This window comes from Bactrocera latifrons, unplaced genomic scaffold, assembly GCF_001853355.1.
Source record: "Bactrocera latifrons isolate USDA-ARS-PBARC rearing strain unplaced genomic scaffold, ASM185335v1 scaffold_206, whole genome shotgun sequence".
Classification (NCBI taxonomy): domain Eukaryota; kingdom Metazoa; phylum Arthropoda; class Insecta; order Diptera; family Tephritidae; genus Bactrocera; species Bactrocera latifrons.
The window spans coordinates 364,220-384,191 of NW_017535586.1; the positions used below are offsets into that span (position 1 = coordinate 364,220).

General features: G+C 32.8%; 3 protein-coding genes across 10 annotated transcripts; 2 read left to right on the top strand and 1 right to left on the bottom strand.

Annotated features, from left to right (window-relative positions):
* Window positions 1-118: 118 nt before the first annotated feature.
* Window positions 119-9,661, top strand: LOC108968207 (ATP-binding cassette sub-family G member 4). Its single transcript, XM_018932084.1, has 9 exons — window positions 119-192; window positions 3,433-4,399; window positions 6,621-6,738; window positions 6,804-6,993; window positions 7,062-7,207; window positions 7,421-7,659; window positions 7,730-8,248; window positions 8,302-8,558; window positions 8,638-9,661. The coding sequence occupies exons 2-9, from the start codon at window positions 3,823-3,825 to the stop codon at window positions 8,980-8,982; spliced, it is 2,391 nt and encodes a 796-aa protein (XP_018787629.1). The 5' UTR covers window positions 119-192; window positions 3,433-3,822; the 3' UTR covers window positions 8,983-9,661.
* A 1,310-nt stretch (window positions 9,662-10,971) lies between these two features.
* Window positions 10,972-17,276, top strand: LOC108968210 (ATP-binding cassette sub-family G member 1). Of its 7 annotated transcripts, none has more exons than XM_018932096.1 (10): window positions 10,972-11,012; window positions 12,982-13,160; window positions 14,315-14,438; window positions 14,500-14,689; window positions 14,762-15,146; window positions 15,228-15,353; window positions 15,523-15,710; window positions 15,772-15,940; window positions 16,084-16,340; window positions 16,413-17,276. In XM_018932096.1, exons 2-10 carry the CDS (start codon window positions 13,034-13,036, stop codon window positions 16,755-16,757), a joined length of 1,911 nt encoding a protein of 636 aa, XP_018787641.1. In that variant the 5' UTR covers window positions 10,972-11,012; window positions 12,982-13,033; the 3' UTR covers window positions 16,758-17,276. The 7 variants fall into 7 exon arrangements, with proteins under 7 accessions (XP_018787641.1, XP_018787635.1, XP_018787636.1 ...); XM_018932090.1 differs by having other exon boundaries at window positions 10,994-11,273; window positions 12,898-13,160; XM_018932091.1 differs by lacking the exon at window positions 10,972-11,012 and adding an exon at window positions 11,564-12,830 and having other exon boundaries at window positions 12,901-13,160.
* LOC108968209 (cell division cycle protein 23 homolog) lies at window positions 17,194-19,864 on the bottom strand. 2 transcript variants are annotated; one of them, XM_018932089.1, is made up of 5 exons: window positions 18,978-19,864; window positions 18,644-18,823; window positions 18,426-18,590; window positions 17,933-18,273; window positions 17,194-17,856 (listed from the first exon to the last, which is right to left on the bottom strand). In XM_018932089.1, exons 1-5 carry the CDS (start codon window positions 19,786-19,788, stop codon window positions 17,401-17,403), a joined length of 1,953 nt encoding a protein of 650 aa, XP_018787634.1. In that variant the 5' UTR covers window positions 19,789-19,864; the 3' UTR covers window positions 17,194-17,400. The 2 variants fall into 2 exon arrangements, with proteins under 2 accessions (XP_018787634.1, XP_018787633.1); XM_018932088.1 differs by having other exon boundaries at window positions 17,933-18,369.
* Window positions 19,865-19,972: the final 108 nt, after the last annotated feature.

A 19,972-nucleotide genomic window follows, 5' to 3' on the forward strand; every position in this document is an offset into this window, starting at 1 on the left:
TGTATGTATATACATTCGTATCTGGCAGTATACGCATACATATGAATATTCGTACTTAGATCTCATCGTCTCGCCTGTATTCAGGGTAGTTCGTCGCTTACTCAAATCAGTCTATGAAATTTCGTTGAACGTGCTTGCTGGTAGGTCGCGGCACTACCTCGCATTGAACATTAGTGATAATTATTTCCAAAGGTACTTTGTTAAATTTTAGAGGAGTGATTACAATCCAAAAATATAGAAATACTWTTGGTACTTTTTAATTTAACAGTTCAAATTGAATTTAATAAGATAAGCTCKCGCTTAATTGCATTATCACCTGCAATCAAATCACAAGTACATAGTATATGAAGCTATATACATACATGTGTGTTAAAAATAATACAAACATGCAAACGCTTATGCCTCAAATGCATGAAGTGCTAAAAACTATAACATTAGTTTAAAGTACAAGATGAATACAAAAGTTATTACATCTGATTTTCGATTAATCCTGCTAAAAACATATTACATATCCGTGTTTGTGAATATTTACCAGCATACATAATTTTTCGAGTGTTTGATATGCGGAAATAGTGCGTAATATAAGTAAAACAAAGTACTATATATTATGTACCTGTACATATGTATTTTACGGTATTTTACAATTTCGCCGGCAAAACTATAAAAATGTTCGTTATACGTATGTATAGATATACATAAGAGAGAGATTATATACGAAGTTTTTGAAATATCAGGCATGTCTTTCTGGAATAACAATTTGACAAGTGCATGGGCCAAATATAATTTCGGCACACATACATATGTTGATGTGAACATGAGTATACATAATAGAAGCATACCCAAAGCTAAAGAGATGAGAACTAAGAAGCACGTTAAATATGTAGGTCGTACAATATGCTTTACATCGTTGTACCAATTATAGTTTATTGAGCCGACTAACTGATAATCAACTATGGTCAGAAGAGTGTACTATAGAATGTGAGACGACTGCAATTCTAGGACAGGTATAAAGAAATATCCCTTGAATCAATTGTTTGCAGTTTTTGGGTTATCGAAATGATACACATACTGGTGGTTTGCATATCTTATTTCCAGWTTGCGGGAAACATCACTTTTTGCAATCAGGACTTATGTATGTATGTACATACATTTGTATTTACATAGCTTGATTAATAAAGTTCAAAAGTTTATCAGCTAGTACGCTATTAATATGATTACAATATAAATTGCCAACATGCTAAGAAATATTCTTCATGTACATACATATGTATGAAGATGCATACTTACATATGTGTAATTGTCATTCTTTGCTAAAAACAAAAAACCAAGTTGTAATAGTAAAAGTAACAAAATGTGGGGCATATGTAAATAGAGGACGAGAAACAGGTGATGGGCGTGGGAATGGAAAGAATTATATGCAAATCGAAATGCTCATTGACAAGATGCCGCTACCCTGAATTTGAGCTCTCCTTCCGCAGAAACGTTTACTAATTCTAATTTTGCGGACGAATGATATATAAAAGAAAATAAACAAAAACACCAAAATTAAGTGTATTCAAATATACAGATGTATAAATATGAGAGCCCGCTCTGTCTTATTGAAATTTGGTGAGAGCTTAGAAGTTCAAGCGAGACTGCTTACTATTGCTAGTTATGTATGTATGTATCTACGATGTACTTTTCTTACATTTGTAAATATTGGATTTGAGGTTTAAAAAAACATTGATTTATACAATAACTTTTTAAATGCGATTCGATGCAAATAATTTCACTTAGTTGGGCTTTTTAGCACTTAAGTTAATTTTATATAAACTGTTTCTATATATCTCCATCAATATAAATCAACGTACGTACTATATACATATGAATTGTGTAACTTTGTTTTCCGGTGTTGAAGTGTTTATGTTCTATGAGTATAAAATTAGTCGGTTTGCCTTTTAATCATAGAGAGCGTTTTTACAAGAGAGAGGCTGATTGCGAAAATAACAACAAGAAAATAAGAGTGTCAAATACAAAATTGCATAAGCTGAAATGAATATTATGGTTACTAGTGAGATTACGGTATTAAATAACCTCTGACCGTTAAAATTCATCCCCCTCAACGCACCTGTTCTTTTGTGCGAGAGTGCAAACAAAACCCACAAATAAACAATAGGAAAGAGAAAATGTGGATATCATGTGAAAGCCAAACTACGACGTATATAATCAAAACAAATGCAATTTATGAATCCAATCCAAGCGAAGTGCAATAATAATAAACAAAAAGAAATTTTCTGTAACCACAAAAAATTAATTCGTTTGAATGTTTGTGTGTATGAAATAAGATAGCTTTAATTTATTAAATTTCATTGAATAATTGGAAGACGGTTATAAACTTAATCTTCTATATAAAAACCCTGTGAATACCAAAATCTATATCATATCCTATATGTATGTATATATGTATTAGGGTGATTCAAAAAAAAAAATTTTTTCGTTTGGTACTCTGAAAAATRGGTTCCTAGACACCTCTAAGGAAGCCTCTCCAAGAATGAGTTCTTAAATGTAACGGGAAGGTCCTCCTACTTAAAATTTTCTATTTTTTCTTATTATGATATAGAAAACTTTATATCTCGCTTCCAACTACTTGAAAAAATATCTTGTTTCTTAGATTTTGTAGGAAATTGAATGCTCTACAAAAAAGGTCTGTACGATTTTTTCGTTTAATCATTTTTGGGAAATTTTTTTATTTCTTATGAATTTTGTAACTCAGTGAATTAAATTATCGTGAACGATGAAACTCATAGGTTTTTGGAGAGGCTTTCTGAGAGGTGCCTAGGAACCTTATTTTTCAGAGAACCAAACGAAAAAAAAAATTATTTTTTGATTCACCCTAATATGCAYTGATGTTTGACGATGAATATCTCGTAAACGCTTAACTTAATCGAAAACTCATTTAAGACCATTTTTATAGAGCAGTAAATTTTCTACAAAACTATGAGTTTCATTATTCATAATGATTTTATTTCATTGAGTTATAAAATTCGTAAGAAATAAAAAAATTTCCCAAAAATAATCAAACTTTAACTGTTTTTAATCTTTTAAACGGTTGGGTTTACGAAAAAATCCTACCGACCTTTTTTGTAGAGCATTCAATTTCCTACAAAATCTAAGAAACAAGATATTTTCAAGTAGTTGGAAGCGATATATAAAGTTTTCTATATCATAATAAGAAAAAATARAAAATTTCAAATAGGAGGACCTTCCCGTTACATTTAAGAACTCATTCTTGGAGAGGCTTCCTTAGAGCTGTCTAGAAACCCCTTGTTCAGAGTACCAAACGAAAAAAAAATTTTTTTTTTTGGAGTTACCCTAGTATGTATATGATAATGCGACTTTAAGCTCCATCGACTACATAATTTTAACAAATGTAAAGTTAAAAATGCTTCCCAGGTCCAAAAGTTCAGCAGAAGATGTTTTACCCGATTATAGTCATAAATGAATAGTCGTTATAAAAAGCATTTAGTGGAGCCATTAACTATTTAAAATAAAAATAATGGCTGTAAATGATCTATGAGACTGTAATATCTTTGCTGTGTTTACCAACATTCCGAATGGATGACTAAAAACATTAAAAAAATAGTGCATTAAAGACAATAATAATAATAATTAATCGTACGATTAAGTTAATTTTTTTTAGAAAGCTTAACACAGATTTGCGTATGTATGTATGGATGCTCGCGTAGAACAATTATTCGGTAATGTTAATTTAAATAAGAAAAGTTAATAACTGGTTCAACAAAAAACTTAAAAAGTTAAAGAACAAAAATACGTATAATTAAAATGTCTACACCGAATATAAACTTTGGATTGCTCTCCGCCATCGAAGTTTCTTATAGTACAAACCGTGATCAAGCCGCAAGGAAAACTAATACCGAAGACAATATCTGCGATTTGAACAGCAGAAGAAACATCACTAATATAAGTTCGAAGGAATATATGTCGGGTGATAAACACGGACCCATAAAGCTCGAAAAGGAGATTTCAGAGTCGAAGATGCGTAAAATTGCAACAACAGAAACCAACTCGACAACACTAAAAACTACAACACCAGAAATTGTTTATAAATACGATACTAATAAAACGAATTATTCGGACAACATATCAATGAACAGGCGGCTTTCGAAGACAGAGTCTTATGAAAACGAGTTTGCGGAAACTGTCAACGCAACTCTTTCGAAAGCTGGATATGTTACGGCAAGTAAGACAAGTAGAACTCATCAGACTCCTCCTTATGAAAGCGGACCTTTGGAGAAAGCAAGCAGACTGCTTCAACATGAATACCCAAAGCAAATCAAATCGATAAACATAAGTTTTGAAAATATTTGCTATGGTGTTAAGACCGGTTTATTCAAAAGAGGTTAGTAATAGTGTAAATCCTAGTGCTAGGTCAGGCCAAGGACAAATTATTATTATTCATATTCACTTTGATGAAATAATTATTTTTATCCCACATTAAGGTTGAATTAAAATTACATTATTTTACTGCTGTAATGAGTCATCAAACAGAAAAGAGGAGAATAAAATAATTGTCTGCTATAATTTGCTATGGTTGAATCTGCATTAATTCTAAAACTAACTGCAAACGCATACTTAAGAGATGTATTTATCACAATCACGCGTTCTTAATAACTTAAGAATAGGCTCTGTCCATATACAAAGAAACATATGAGTGTATATAAATATATTGCAATGCGCCATTCTTATTTCTGTACCACATGCAAAATTTAGTTTGTAGTTGAATGATCTTTGACTTTTCGCGTAGTATATGAACGGAAGAGCCACTTAGTTGAAATCAACTATCTATCCATTATTCCATTTACCATGAATCTAGGGAGCACGCATACATGGCTTATGACTACACATTCTGGAAAACGTATTCGAATATGAATATGACCTTGATAAGCTAATATTTTCTATGTAATTAGAACTGAATAACTTTTTACGTTCACAAGAAGTTTTGAAAGTTTAATTTTAACAAAAAAAATAATACAAGTATTACTCATACATAACGATGCGTATTGGTGATTTGACGTTTAATATTTCTGTTTTTCCTACCACACGTGTTAATGAGGAATTGAGAGAGTCAATACTTACTAAAATCGATTTGGATACATTCAAGTTATAACCTGATCAAAAACATAGTCGAGCAGTTACGCACATACAATATGGTTCCTAAATTAAATAATATGAACAAAGATCCTGCCAAGCAGAGTGAACGCATCACATGAATCGCATAATTTTTGAGAGAAATTCGAAATTTCTTGCCTGACCGTCCATCTGTATGTATACGAACAGTCCTTCAATTATTTAAATATTGACCTAAAATTTTGCATAAAAGATATTTTTCTGTGAGATGATCTTAACATATGTATCTACATATTTTTTATTTCGATTTGTTGTTGAAATTCATTAATTATATATAAATACATATATCCTCAACATTTTGAATATGTAATTACTGCCGTTGGTTTCATATAAAAATCCCCAAAAAACACTTTTTACGCGGATAAACTGGGTTTGCGCCTTAACTGCTATTAAAAGAACCATACAAATAAAATTATTTTTTATTTTTTTTATCGCCGTCATTGTTAGAGCGAACCATTTGTATTTAGACCGCTTTGATATCTGCAAATCTGCAATTCTTCTTTCTTCTTAAAATAGTTATTTCAATCAGATTTAAGGGTTCATGCTAACTTAGAACGAGTATTAATATAAACTTTTACAAATTGATTATTAGTATTGTTGGAATTAAAACTCCAGTTTGAGCCGGTAAAAATTTGGCTAGAGCAACATTGGGCTTGATTTTTCATTACCATATAGATGAGAGAAAGTAGATCATCCCAACGTCAAAGCGGTAATCTCTACGTACTATGCACATACAAATGATTGCATATGTATGTATATGCGTACACAATTTATAAATTCACATACAATTTTCCTAGCATTGCTTGACAATTCATACTTTAACGACAACAAAGGACAACTCATTAATAAAAATGGCGACTTTTGCTTGGCAATACGTAAAGATGAGAATTTCCCAATTTTTAGCTTCTGTCAAAGCAAATGTCTGCTGTAAAGGGAAGCAAATGTTCTATATGCATCCATATCACCAATATAATTTGCTTTACTGTAGGCTTAAGGAAATCTAAATTATAAATATTACAATTTTGTACGGTGATGTATTTATATAATGAGTACAGTAATCTGGCCACTTGAAGCAATCAAACAAGATATGCGATTAGCATACGTGTATTTATTAACCTGCTCGATTTTAAACAGGTAAGTTTGCTGCATGTTTTATTATCAGAAACTACCATTAATCAGCAACCTTTTGAAAGTGGGGAATTTAGTATTTCAATTCCGAAAATTTAGTACTGATAAGACAAGTAATCAGTAGTCTTTGTACTCATTATGGATCAATTCATACCAAATCCACAAATTAAAATTAGTTCCCTTGACAGCCCTATAAATCATTTTATATTATGCGGGATATCGTTACAGATTATCCAATACAAATTTTAAATACATATTATTTTAAGCGATTTATGTTCGAAATTTTCTCTTTGAGTTTTTTTCAGAAGATAAGCAGGTCCTCAATGGTGTTACGGGAGAATTTCGTTCCGGTGAACTCAGTGCAGTCGTAGGACCGTCTGGAGCCGGCAAGAGCACACTGCTCAATATTCTCTCATCATATACGTAATAGAAAAATAAAAGTTAATCGCGATTAATGCCCTAAATATAAAATTTTCTATAATTTATAGGGTTTACGGGTTTTCGGGGAATATAAGGATCAACGGTAATCCGCGTGACGTGAAAACATTCAAACCAAATGTAGCCTTTATCACGCAGGATACCACACTGCAACCTTTTCTCACTGTCAAGGAGGCAATGAATTTCGCTGCTAACCTCAAAATCGGTGCTCAAATGAACGCGATAGAAAAACGTGAGCGGGTACATAACGAAATGAAGATTTTTTCATAACATTTAGTTATATCTTAAGATATATTGTAAATCATTAGGTGTTGAACATTCTGAAGTCCATGGGTTTGCTTGAGTCGCTCAACACGAGGACTGGTGACTTATCGGGTGGCCAAAAGAAACGATTGGCGATTTCACTAGAAATAGTGAATAACCCACCAATTTTAATATTAGATGAGCCAACCAGGTAAATAATTACAGAATTATATTAGTAATAGAATAAAAAAAATGAAGATATGTTATATGTCAACAAAGGTTCTGTTAAATTAGGATAAAATAAATTACTATTATATTTCCACTTTACAAATCACTTTTTACTAGTTCGAAGTCAACAAACTCTTTTCGGTGACAGATTATTACATAACATACAAATATATTGCTTTTTTTCTAAATTTTACAGTGGGCTGGACAGCTCTACATCCAATCAGTGCATTTCTCTATTAAAAACTCTGGCGATGGAAGGTCGCACGATCATATGCATAATTCACCAGCCCAGCGCCATAGTATTTCGAATGATCGACCATTTGTTCGCGATCGCAGAGGGCTCCTGCATATATGCAGGCAGAACAGACAATTTGGTTCCCTTCCTAGCTGAAAATGGTTTACACTGTCCACAATCGTACAATCCTTGCGACTTTCGTAAGTCTTTTTTTATTGTCTTATAAATTTGGCAAATAATATTAAATTTAATATTTTTAATTTTTAAAAGTTATGGAAATAAGTACAAACGATTATGGTCCAAATAATAAACTACTTATTGAGAAAATGCAAAACGGTCGTAATACTGGGTATCGACTGGTCAAACGTTCCTTTTCAACCTCAAATGCAGCGTCAACACCAGTTGAAGAATTGCCATCACGTGTTTCTAACACGAGCACATATACCAAAGAGAAACAGCATCAATGCTGTAGTGATAGTCGATTTTCTAAACCGAGGAAATCGAGAATTTCAATTGATACCGGACATATTTGTAAAAGTGATAATATTTATGCTACACCATTTTTCCGTCAATTAGCAATTTTGCTAACCCGTACTTATCTACTGCTTTGGCGTGATAATTCGCTTACAACACTGCGATTCAGTATTCATTTCGGAGTAGCACTACTCATCGGCTTCCTCTACTATGATATTGGAAATGATGCCGCGAATGCAATGAATATTTTCCGTTATGCCTTCTATACAATAATGTTCATTATGTTCTGTGCCTTCTCGTCGATCCTAACGAAATGTAAGAAGCAACTTTTCTTTAATTACAGAGTAATTATTTTAAAATTTTCTCAGTTCCCCTAGAATTTCCCATAGTTTCACGGGAACATTTTAATCGTTGGTATTCACTTCGCGCGTATTATATTGCGATTACTTTAGCCGATATCCCAATACAGCTTATATGTACGAGTCTCTTCATATTTCCTACGTATTATCTGACTGGACAGCCTATGGAGCTAATGCGATTCGCTTTATACTTCACGATCGTTTTTCTTACAGCTCTGGTCGGACAAAGCATTGGACTCAGTGTAGGCTCAGCTCTGAGTGTTCATGTAAGTTTAAGTTCAAATGTATACATATACATATATGTATATATACAAATTATGTTAATTATTTTATGATTATTCTCAGTATGGCGCCATCTTTGGACCATGTTTTATTTGTCCTTTCCTGGCGTTTTCTGGATTCTTCCTTCAAAGAAAAGACTCTCCATTCTATTTAAAATGGATGTTCGATATTTCATTTCTCAAGTATGCCTTGGATGGATCGATGTTGTCGCTTTTCGGTTACGGTCGGGCAAAAATGGAGTGTAAGGAATTTTACTGCCATCACTCCCATCCAGTGTTCTTCCTTAAGAACATGGATTTGGCCAATGCAAATTATAAACTGGCTGCCATATTTTTGTTATCGCTATTTATTGTACTAAGAATTCTCGCATTTTATATCATGTCTTTCAGGTTGAGATTATTCAGATGAAATATGCTGTAATATATGTATTTTAGGCAAGCATTTTGTATTATATAATTAATATACAACCTTGTATACTAATAAATTTTTAATGAAATGGAGGATAGCTCAAAATAAACCCTTAGACACATTACAATCATTATACCAGAGCAATACATACATGATGTACATATATATAAAGCAAAATAATAAGAATAATTAATCAGAAACCGATTTACAGTTTCATGGTTGACCTCAAAGTGAATGAAATGTTTATATACTAAATACACATATTTGAAATCTTTAAATTTTAAATTTTCTCACGAGCATTAGAAGTAACCCTTTTGTATAAAATTGTGAAGTGCTCTCAACGCGATTCCATCGATAATCACATTAAAAGTAAGAGGGAAGTTTTAGGAATTTCTTCAAACAGCAAATTAAATATCAGTTAAATAACAGACTCTGACTTTTACAATGAAGTGGAATTACCTTTTCTTGGGAGAACCACAGCAGTCAAGGTTATGTTTTTGTAATAGTTTAATTTTTGTAATAGAAGATTGTTTAACGTTTAGAACATTCCTCACTTTTCAAATTCTATTTTTATACACTAAAGTATTTAAAACCGCAATGAAATAAAGGTATTTTTTATTTAAAAACTGTCTTTAACTAATTTAAGCGCTGTTATTTAATAAATGCTATTACAATTAAATTTATGGTTGTAACATATATACACATACACATACGTTTATGTTTAAATATATAAATACATATTTATTTCTATTTTAGCTTAGCAAGCCCACATTATTTCTTATGTATGTATTTTTGCTCGTTAATTAAGTAAATGTATCTTCTTATCCCGGACAAACCAACAAAGAATGATTTTCTTGATCTTTAAATACACAAAATAAACAACTAATTTATATTTTTCTATGCTATTGCCAAGAACGAAAGGACTCATAGTGGAAATACGAATACTATCAGAATACAACTTTTGCTCGCTTTGTTGGACCTGAGAAAAGTGTACCCATTTCTGCACGTATATTCTGCAAATAAGTTTCAAGAAGTGAAAAACTAATTTCTCATTGATACCAATTTTTCTAATTCTCATTATATCAGAAATGACATTAAAAATGTTATAACTATATTGTCAAATTAAGTATCTGAATTGAAGACTTAAAACTTTGAAAATGATTACAAATGACAGGACATAATGCATTTTCAGAGTCAAGAACTGTGATATTCTACGAACTAACGGAAGAAGTTGGATTGAAATTAAAATTCGTTAACAAAGGTGTAATGGTTCAGCCCAACGATATTCCAAAAGGAGTATTTTCCATTTAACTGATTAAAAATATAATTTTGGTAGAAATTCTGTGTGTACTTGTTAAATATAGAAAATCATAATTTATTCGAGATAGCTATAGAAATATACATAGTATGTGTACGCATAATATAAAACACCATTGTTGAATTAACTAATTGCAACCAAATTTTATAAATGTGATTAAAATTCTTGAAAGATAACAAACGATGCCCTTTGATTCCATGAGGGATTGTGGTGCTTTGTATCTAATTTTTCTGAAACCTAAAATAAACCAGATAAGTGAAAGAATGCTGGAGGAGAAAACCGCTTACCTTCAAAATTCTTAAACGCATTGGAAATTGAATTTCGCATCTCTTTCATACTAAATTTGACTTATGGGGAAGGTGTTTCAATTTGAAATTCATGTGTCCAGCCATAACGATATTGATTTATAACACTTATATATTGTAAATATTGTTATATACATATATTCTTATTGTATACGAGAATCGTCTTAATTGATGTAAACTACAAGTCAGAGAAAGAGCGATCAATTCGCAAACGATCGCCTTTGTACTCACGGTTTTCACTCTTTCAAACTTTCATGTTATCACTAAATTGGCGAGTAGAATGTGTGAGCGGCTGAACATTCCCAAGCGGCCATGGAGCTCCAAGCTAACAATGCGATTAGAAGCCAATCAGTCGAAGTCGGTAAACTCACAAGACAAATGTTCATGAGTATATGCGGATACGCTAGGTCAATATGAGTTCACATTGGTTGAATAATGATAAAGAAAAATATTTATACTATATTTATAAAAAGCAAGAATATACTTGTGTATTAAAGTGGTCAAGTTCATAATTGGCAGCGTGTAGTGAATATTAATTGATTAAGTGCTTCAACAATATTGTATGTGCAGTATACAAATAACTATATATATATGTATTTGTGTATATGTAAATCACAGAAATGAACCGAACAAAACGGGATAAGCGCATTTGGATTATAATAATAATAGTGTGTTTATTCATCTATTAATTTTAGTAGTTATTATCCAATTCAATTTGATTGCAGAGCGTATAAATAAATATTTATCACAAAATGCTAATGAGCGGATGTCATGTGTAGACAATTGCATACAAATGTATAGAATGCACTTAAGTATGAGGTGAATGATGCTGATTGATATGTTTCGGTTGTATACGAAATTTATCATAACCGATTTTTAAACTTTCGGGGAGAATAAAATAATATACAAATGTATGTATGCATACAATGTAAGGAAACAATTTAAAATAATCGAGGACATTTTGTTTTTCGAACTTTTTTTGTTATTCATGAGATATATTTAGTTACAAATATGTACACATATTTCAAATTACTTAGAAAACTACTTCAGTCGCATTTATTCAAGTAATACCCCAAATAAAGATTATGCGATAACGCACGGACCAGGTTCGATTTAAGGTCATTTCTACTAGTGCTACACAATTGGCCTAAACATACTAAACATATCTAATATACGTACATATGTATGTATGTATGTATGAATGTTTATGTTTGCGACGTTATGGATTTCAGTTTTAACTCTTTGCAGTAATAAAGTAATGGGCCAAGCGCAATAATTTAACCACATAATGCGCCGACTAACTACTGAAGATTAACCATACATTTAAGCTACTTATGTACTTATGTATATTGCTCAATTTATTACATTGATAAGCCGCGTATATACATACAACGTCCGCTATTGCTGAATTCGCCAAAGCCAAAGATACATATATACAATGTACATACTTATATGTGCATACAATAAAATAAATGCATATTGCGAGCTTTCTTATCAATGCAATAGTAATGTAATCTCAGTTTAAAGTACTCTTCCGATGCTACGGTTCTTTGCTGTAACTCATTGCTGTGTGAACATTAGTGCTATTTTTTTGGACTGTTATACATTAAGCGCGAAGCATTTCGTAATTTTTACCACAGTTATCTACCAAGATGCAACACGGTTTAAACAATCTAAAAGTAGCCGAAGCACAAGATATAAGCCGCTTGCACGATTCTTTCTTTATTTTTTTGCTATGCACTTCGCTTTTGATCAGTTTTAATTTCCGAAATAGAGTTCTCTCTTTGTTACCTCAGTGCATTGATCCATGAAAGACCAGTTTCTAGTTTGAATTGTTTCTGGCAAGCTGAGTATCTTTCTCAAGCGCTATCAAACTTAGCCATATGTATGTAGCTGTGCTTGCTTGCATTGTGCGTTAGTCTGGTTAGAGCTTTTCATGCGATAGCCACAATTTGTATGAAGTGAAGTGAAAGCAATGCTTTATAAATATCTCTTTACTCGTTTCAATGGATGTACTAAAGATTAAATTTGACTTAAATTTTGACAAAAAATCACTTTCTGGATTAAATTTACGAAACTAAATTAATTATATTCATACCAACATACATTCACACATTCATATATACAAACATAGATTGAAAGGACGGCCAATAATGATTTCCTCTATGAATGTTGTGCATGAGTTGCGAAACACTGGCCATAATATAGTAAGTCGTACGTTGTGTGTAAGTTTAAAAGCATATTTTATATATTCACTTAATATTATAATAGCAAGGCTAATTGCTTATCTAGCAGGTTAGCGAAATTTATGTCGCTGTTTTAATCTCAAGCTTAACTGTGAATTGACTTGGTGTTAGTGACATTATATCAATATAGATTAAATAGCTGCGTTATTTTAATCACCGTGTGCGGATAGTGACATTTAAAAATGCCAAATAAGGATGACGCAATGGAGATCGAGACCATTGGTAGCGGCAGTTCAGCAAATGGCAACCTCTTGAGCCAAGAGAAATTCAAATTACACTTCAGCAATGTTTTCTATACTGCTAAACAGAGTAAGTCATGAGTTCGTCAAATACTCCTGGAACATAGTACCAAAACGTGAAAGGAAAGGAAAAAAATTATGTTGGACAACGTTTTTCATTTACGCGTTAATCAAAATTTGTCAGTATTTTTTCATTCGAAGAATGTTCTTGAGTTATGGTTTTCGGATTTAGTCATAATTAAAATTTAAAAACTCACGGCATATAGTTGGGAATTTATAGAACTGAAGCTAGAAATAAAAAATAATTGGGACTGTTGTAGTCACAACAATTAAGAAAGGGCTATGTTCGGGTGCAACCGAACATTTTATATTCTTGCAACTTGCAGGAATCAAAGCAAGAGAAATACCTATGATATAAAACGTCAACCAGAGGATCGGAATCCAAGCAATTTTATATATATGCACATACACTATACATAACTTATACACTGACCTATATATTCGGCATAAGATTTGTTAGAAAAACCAAAATCATTATACGTATACAAAATCAGCTAATGTTTGAAAATCCTGGTAATGGTTATATGGTGGCTAGGTCAAGTTTTCGTTTAATTTTGTTCATTATTGTCACAAAGAAACTAATTCAGATAACTCACATATTGGTCTATCTGTATATCCGGTATAAAGTCACTCGGTAGTATAAAAATCTTTTATTAGGTATAGATGGGCTAAGAGAAGTACTAGTCGGGAAGGGTTCTGTCTGTTTCATACCGTCTCTCACAAAACCCTCTCATACCATCTCGGTGATAAAATGTAATGTCTTTAGCGTAATTAGTTATTGATTTATTGCGCTTTTAGTAGTTTGAACAGTAATGTTATATGGGGAGTGAGTGAATGGTTTAGGAGATATGTACATTAAACTTATTAAATTTCCCAAATTACAATTAAAGTTTAATTAGATGCTTAGTTATGGGTCTTTATAAGTTTTCTGTTAATGACGATTTGTGGGCATGGCAGCGGTCCGATTGCGCCGAATCTCGTAGTTTTTCTTGCACAAAAAATTTTTCATCGGTGGTATAAGTAAAGAATTTTCAATATTGTTTTTCCTGCCTTTTACATCATGCTCAAACAAATATACCTACACATATGTACATATGTACATATATATGGATATATGTATGCTATGTAAATATTCTATTTTTCCAACTTATTTTTTGATATCAGACAATAAACTGGTTACGATACTTAATGACATATGTGGAGAGCTCAAATCTGGTCGTCTAACTGCTGTGTTGGGGCCATCTGGTGCGGGGAAAACTTCCATTCTCAATGTGCTATCTGGGTTTAAGTATAACAATAATTTTATATGTTATACTTATTATATACGAAAAGTGATCAAATATTTGCAGAGCAAGTGGTGTGTCAGGCAAAATTACCTTCAATGGAGAAGAGCGAAATAACTTGGCATATCGCAAGGTATCAAGCTACATTCCACAAGATTTTGCCTTGCTCGATTTATTAACGGTGCAGGAGACCATGAGCGATTCGGTGGATCTTAAATTGCCTTCAGAAACAAAGTCCGAAGAAAAAGAAAAAATTGTGAGAGTTCACGTTTTTCAAATACCACACAACAGTGTTTCACTAATTGCGTGCCTTACATTTTTCAAATAGGTCAACGACATTATTCGGATACTAAATATGGAAAAGTGTCGACACAGATTAGTGCGTAATCTTTCTGGTGGTGAGAGGAAACGTCTATCTATCGCTATAGAATTGGTCACCAATCCTCCAATTATGTTTTTTGATGAGCCAACTAGTGGATTGGATAGTGTATCCAGTTTGCAGATAATCAACTATTTGAAACAATTAGCGCTTGATGGCCGGATAATTGTTTGTGTAATTCACCAGCCAAGTTCGAAACTTATGAAACTATTTGATGATGTTATAGTTATGTCGCGAGGAAATATGGTTTATTCAGGACCAAAAGCGGATATGATTCCCACTTTTGAGAAAGCGGGCTTTACATTTCCCGAATATTACAACCCAGCCGATTTCGGTGAGTTTGAGAGGCCTATACCTTAAGTTTATAGAGGATAACGGGCGCATGTACTTAGATATCTGTTTATTTTATCCTCAGCTTTAGAGGTGAGCAGTGAAGAGCACAATGAACAAATCTTGAATTTAATTGAAAGTAATAAGATACGTTATTGTGGAACATATACCCATCCTAATGAAGACGAAACGGATGCAATAGACGAAAATAGTAAGTAATACATTAATACAGTACAAGCAAATTTATTACTAAATTCTTAGACGAATTTAGTACACATCGGTATTCGATTATATACATACATTTGTAAATACATGTATTTAATAGCCCATAAGATTCTATTATTCTTCCCATTATGACTGGTATATTTCTGTTATCATAGCCAAAATATTAAATAACTCAAATAATCACACCACAATTGATGTGCCATCGCACAGTGACACCGAAAGCAGGCGATCAGCACATGAACGATGCAGATTCACAACCATACGTCCCGAAGCCAAGGTAGGGATCTACAGGCAAATGGTCATACTCACACGGAGATCCCTACGTACAATGTCAAGGAACTTGGTAGCTTATTGCACTTCAAAACTTAGAACGGAATTATTTTTGTTTTTCTTCTTTGAAATAGATAGCAGTACAATTACGTGTTGTAGTGCATGTTATTGTTGCAGCTCTTGTTGGGGCAGTATTTTGGGATATCGGCAATGACGGTGCCAGGACTTTAACAAATATTTCTTGCATTTTTTTCATTATAATGTTTATATTCTTTGGCAACGCTATGCCTTCAATTTTGCTATGTGAGTAAAATTTATATTGTTACTGTGGTTTTATATGCACCATATGTATATACATACATGGGCTCCGAATTCACACTTCGAAGTGAACTGCAACCACATGAATATTCATTCGAAGTTAATATCTGAAATTAACCATATTTTAGGTCCTCAGGACACGCCGGTTTTTATACGTGAGTACTTAAACGGTTGGTATTCCCTTAGAGCGTATTATGCGTCAAAACTTACCTCAGATCTTCCGATGCTCTTAATTTGTCCAACATTATTTACGGCGATAATTTACTTTATGACTAGTCAACCGGACGATGCTCTACGATTTGCTATGTGCTGGGTCGTTAGTATAATTTTGGCCATTGTAGGTCACTTTATGGGATTAGCGTTTGGGTCGATATTCGAATTGCAGGTGAGCTATCTTTGAAAAGCTGAAAGTATAAGAATTGGTAAAATAACATATGCGTTTTTGTTTGTTTTGTAGATGGCAATCCTATTAGTACCTGGAATATCGATTCCGTTTATGATTTTTTCAGGGTTTTTTATACGTATTCATGAATTGTCAGATATTTTTCGGCCATTATGTGATATCTCCTTCTATCGTTATACCATGGAAGCATTTATTCAAGCAATATATGGGTATGGTCGCCCCGATTTACAATGTTATAGAGAATTTTGTTACTTTAAATCACCAAGTAAATTGTTAAAGGAGTTGGATATGGAAGCCGACTTATATGGCCACGACATTTCCGTGCTTTCCATTTGGATACTATTCTTTATGGTGTTATTTTTCATTAGCTTAGTTTTACGTATTAAACGTGAGCAATAAATATACAGAATTTTCGTTTTATCAGTTAATTTTTACATTAACTATCGCAAAAATATAAGTATGGAGAAAATACTATATATTTATTGATCAATTACAAACGCGATTCCATATGACAAAGGCAAGTGATTTAGCTTTCTAAGAGCACTCCAGAACACTGTATTTTTGATTGGAATTATTACGTTAAACTAAAAATTTTAAAATTCCCATTTGTACAAATATATATTTCTAATACTGCTTGGTTATTAACAAATATGTTTGAGAGGAAGGTGTTAATGATAAAATAAATTGTGTTAATTCAATTTGAATATCAATATTGTGCATTCAGAAATTTTGTAATATGGAACAAATTAATATTATTTGGTAGCAATTTATGTAAGACATACGTATGTACATCACAACAATTATATTTAACAACATAAGAACTCATGAATAATACTTAAAAAACCGTAAAAATTTAATCGTTTTCAGTCACTGGCATACTTTTACAAAAATAAAGTTCATATTTAACTTTGTAGTGTACATTTACAATAATCCTTTATACTAATGTGTAGCAAAGTTTATAAATAACATGTTTTACAAGAAAATAACTGAAAATATGTGCTCCAAATGCCAAACTGTTGCTTCGACAATTGAATAACCTATTTTAATCTATAGAAATTGAAGAAATTTCCATGGAATGTAGCTCGTCGTCATTACTTTCTGGATCTCTAATTTGTGCTGCTTTTTCATTTGAGTGCCCAACTTCACTCGCTGCCGCCGCGCTAGTACTCGGGCCAATATCATTTGCATTGCTTGAAACAGCCAATTCGCTTTCATTCAAACTCATATCGCCTGTAGTTGATACCAAATGCATATTTGTATTGCTTTCAGCATCGGTTGTTGCCGATTTTGTAGGCACTTTTATATCTGATTGGCAGGACAGTGCATAGTCGCTACACAGATATTCACTTAATTCCATCTCTATGTCATCATCTGATGAGGTATCCCCTGCTATGACGTTTGCATTCGCAGAATTATTCGCTTCACTATCACTGTTTGCGGTTTTCCCACTACGTTTATTTTCAATCGTTTTAAGTAAGGCTTTTGCCTCAGATTTCCGCTATAGGTTTACCGAATCATAAAAAAATTATAAAAAGTATAAAATTATAATATTCACAATGCATGTACATAACTACCTCATCGGATTCGAGACATTTATAAGCATAATGCGAAGCTTTGTCAAATTGACCTTTTGCTTCGTAATAGTTCGCCAAAGTCATGAAACCATGGTATAAACTTTGTTTGTCTGTTGCTGCTCTTTCGTCATCGCAATACATTATATAACATTGAACAGCATCTTCAATCTCTCCCCTTTTTTCATGTAGACCAGCTAATTTACACATAGCAACTCCTTCTATGTCACCTACATCACAAGCTTTCCAATAACACTTGATGGCGTTTTCGAACTTTTCGAGTTTTTCGTATGTTTCTCCTAAAGCCACAAGCATTCGGCTATCATATGGTCGTAATTGGTGGGCTATTTTGAAATAGTACAAACTGTAATAGTGCATTTTGAGAATTTCATATGATTGACCCAAGCCGTACCAGGCGCGATAATCTCGCTTATTAACTTCTAAATATCGGAATATTTGTTATTCAAAGGTTTTTGGACAAACTTTGGTAACTTACCCACCGCCTTGCGATAGCTTTGTATAGCGGCATTTGTATTTTTCAGTTCCATAAACTCGTGACCCATTAATGTCCATGCTGACAAGTACTTTGGATTTAATTTAAGAGCACGCTGAAAGTAGACGATAGCCATTTGATGGTCTGACCGTATACTGTAATAGTTGCCTAAAAAACATAAAAATTAAATGTTTTTAAGACAACCAATATCACTAATTTACCAACAACGCAGCATGTTTCTGGACAATACTTATTAATACTGACTGCCTTATGTGCTAGTTGAGCCATTTCTGTCTTCAATTCCTTTACAAAAAGCAAATTAGAGTAAGTGTCCATATTTTCCAATCGATAGGGATCGACTTCTTGCAGTGTCTGGAAAATTTCTATTGCTCTATCGACATCTTTGGAAACAAATAATAAAAGAAATAAAAATATTTTCATTAATTTTTTATAATAACTTGCATAGTGTACCATAATTAATTTTTCTACTGCAATATTATTGCTTCGCACTCTATTTGTTATTTCAATATAAGTATGTACGTGATAGGTACAAACCTCTTTTGTTGTGATATGCTTGTGCCATTTGTGAAATTACATATACACTTTTACGAAATCCTGCATGTTGGAGATCTTCATATGCTTTTAAGCCTTCATCATTCAAATACATTTCAATGTAACTTAGTGCAACAAAAAAGTGGCGCATCCAATGTCCCCCAAAATTTAGAGACAACATTTTTTCTTTTTCCAGTATGAGCGGTGCTAGTTCAACATAAGCTGCCCATAACATTGGTGCTAGTCGAATTGCATGTACCAACATTTGTATTGCGACTTTGTTGAGATTCAATGATTTTAATACCACCCCATAAAGATATATACCATAACCATCAAGACGACCGTGCGAATATTCCGAACGAAGAATTGTCAACAATTCTGTCATATCTCGCACGTGTCCTATATCATTCAAATTCGAACGATCTGTTGTGGAGTCCAGACGTTTTTTTTCTTTTGCTAAGAAAGTTGCATAAAGATGTAGGAAACGTGGAACAGACGATTCACAATTTCGCACAAAGTACGCAGCTCGATCATACTCATGCACATCGAAATAACTTTTTGCCAGAAAATAATTATCATATTCTGCTTGGGATATTCCCTCCAGGAACTGACAAGATTCTTCATTCGCTGACGTAAACTGTTGTTTGCAGCGATTTGTTCCACCTACATCACAGTCGACATCACTAAGGCCATGGCTCATTTCAGCGAGCCACTTAGCACTTTGAATTAGCCCTCGCTTTTGGCATTCGATAATGCCTCGACGCAGTTCTCGTTTTACGTCCGGTAATGGAATATTAAACAAATCCTCCTCCATATTAATCACAGCTTACAGCAAAGTTTTTAGTTGCTTTCAGAAATGCCACTCTTTAATCAAATGTTATAAATGCCGAATTTATAGATCTATGCTCTTTAAAAGAGAATATGCTTTTTTGACAGTCAACAGAGTTGCCAGTTTTCAATACGATGAAAGTATAAACTCCGACAACAGAGAACGTATA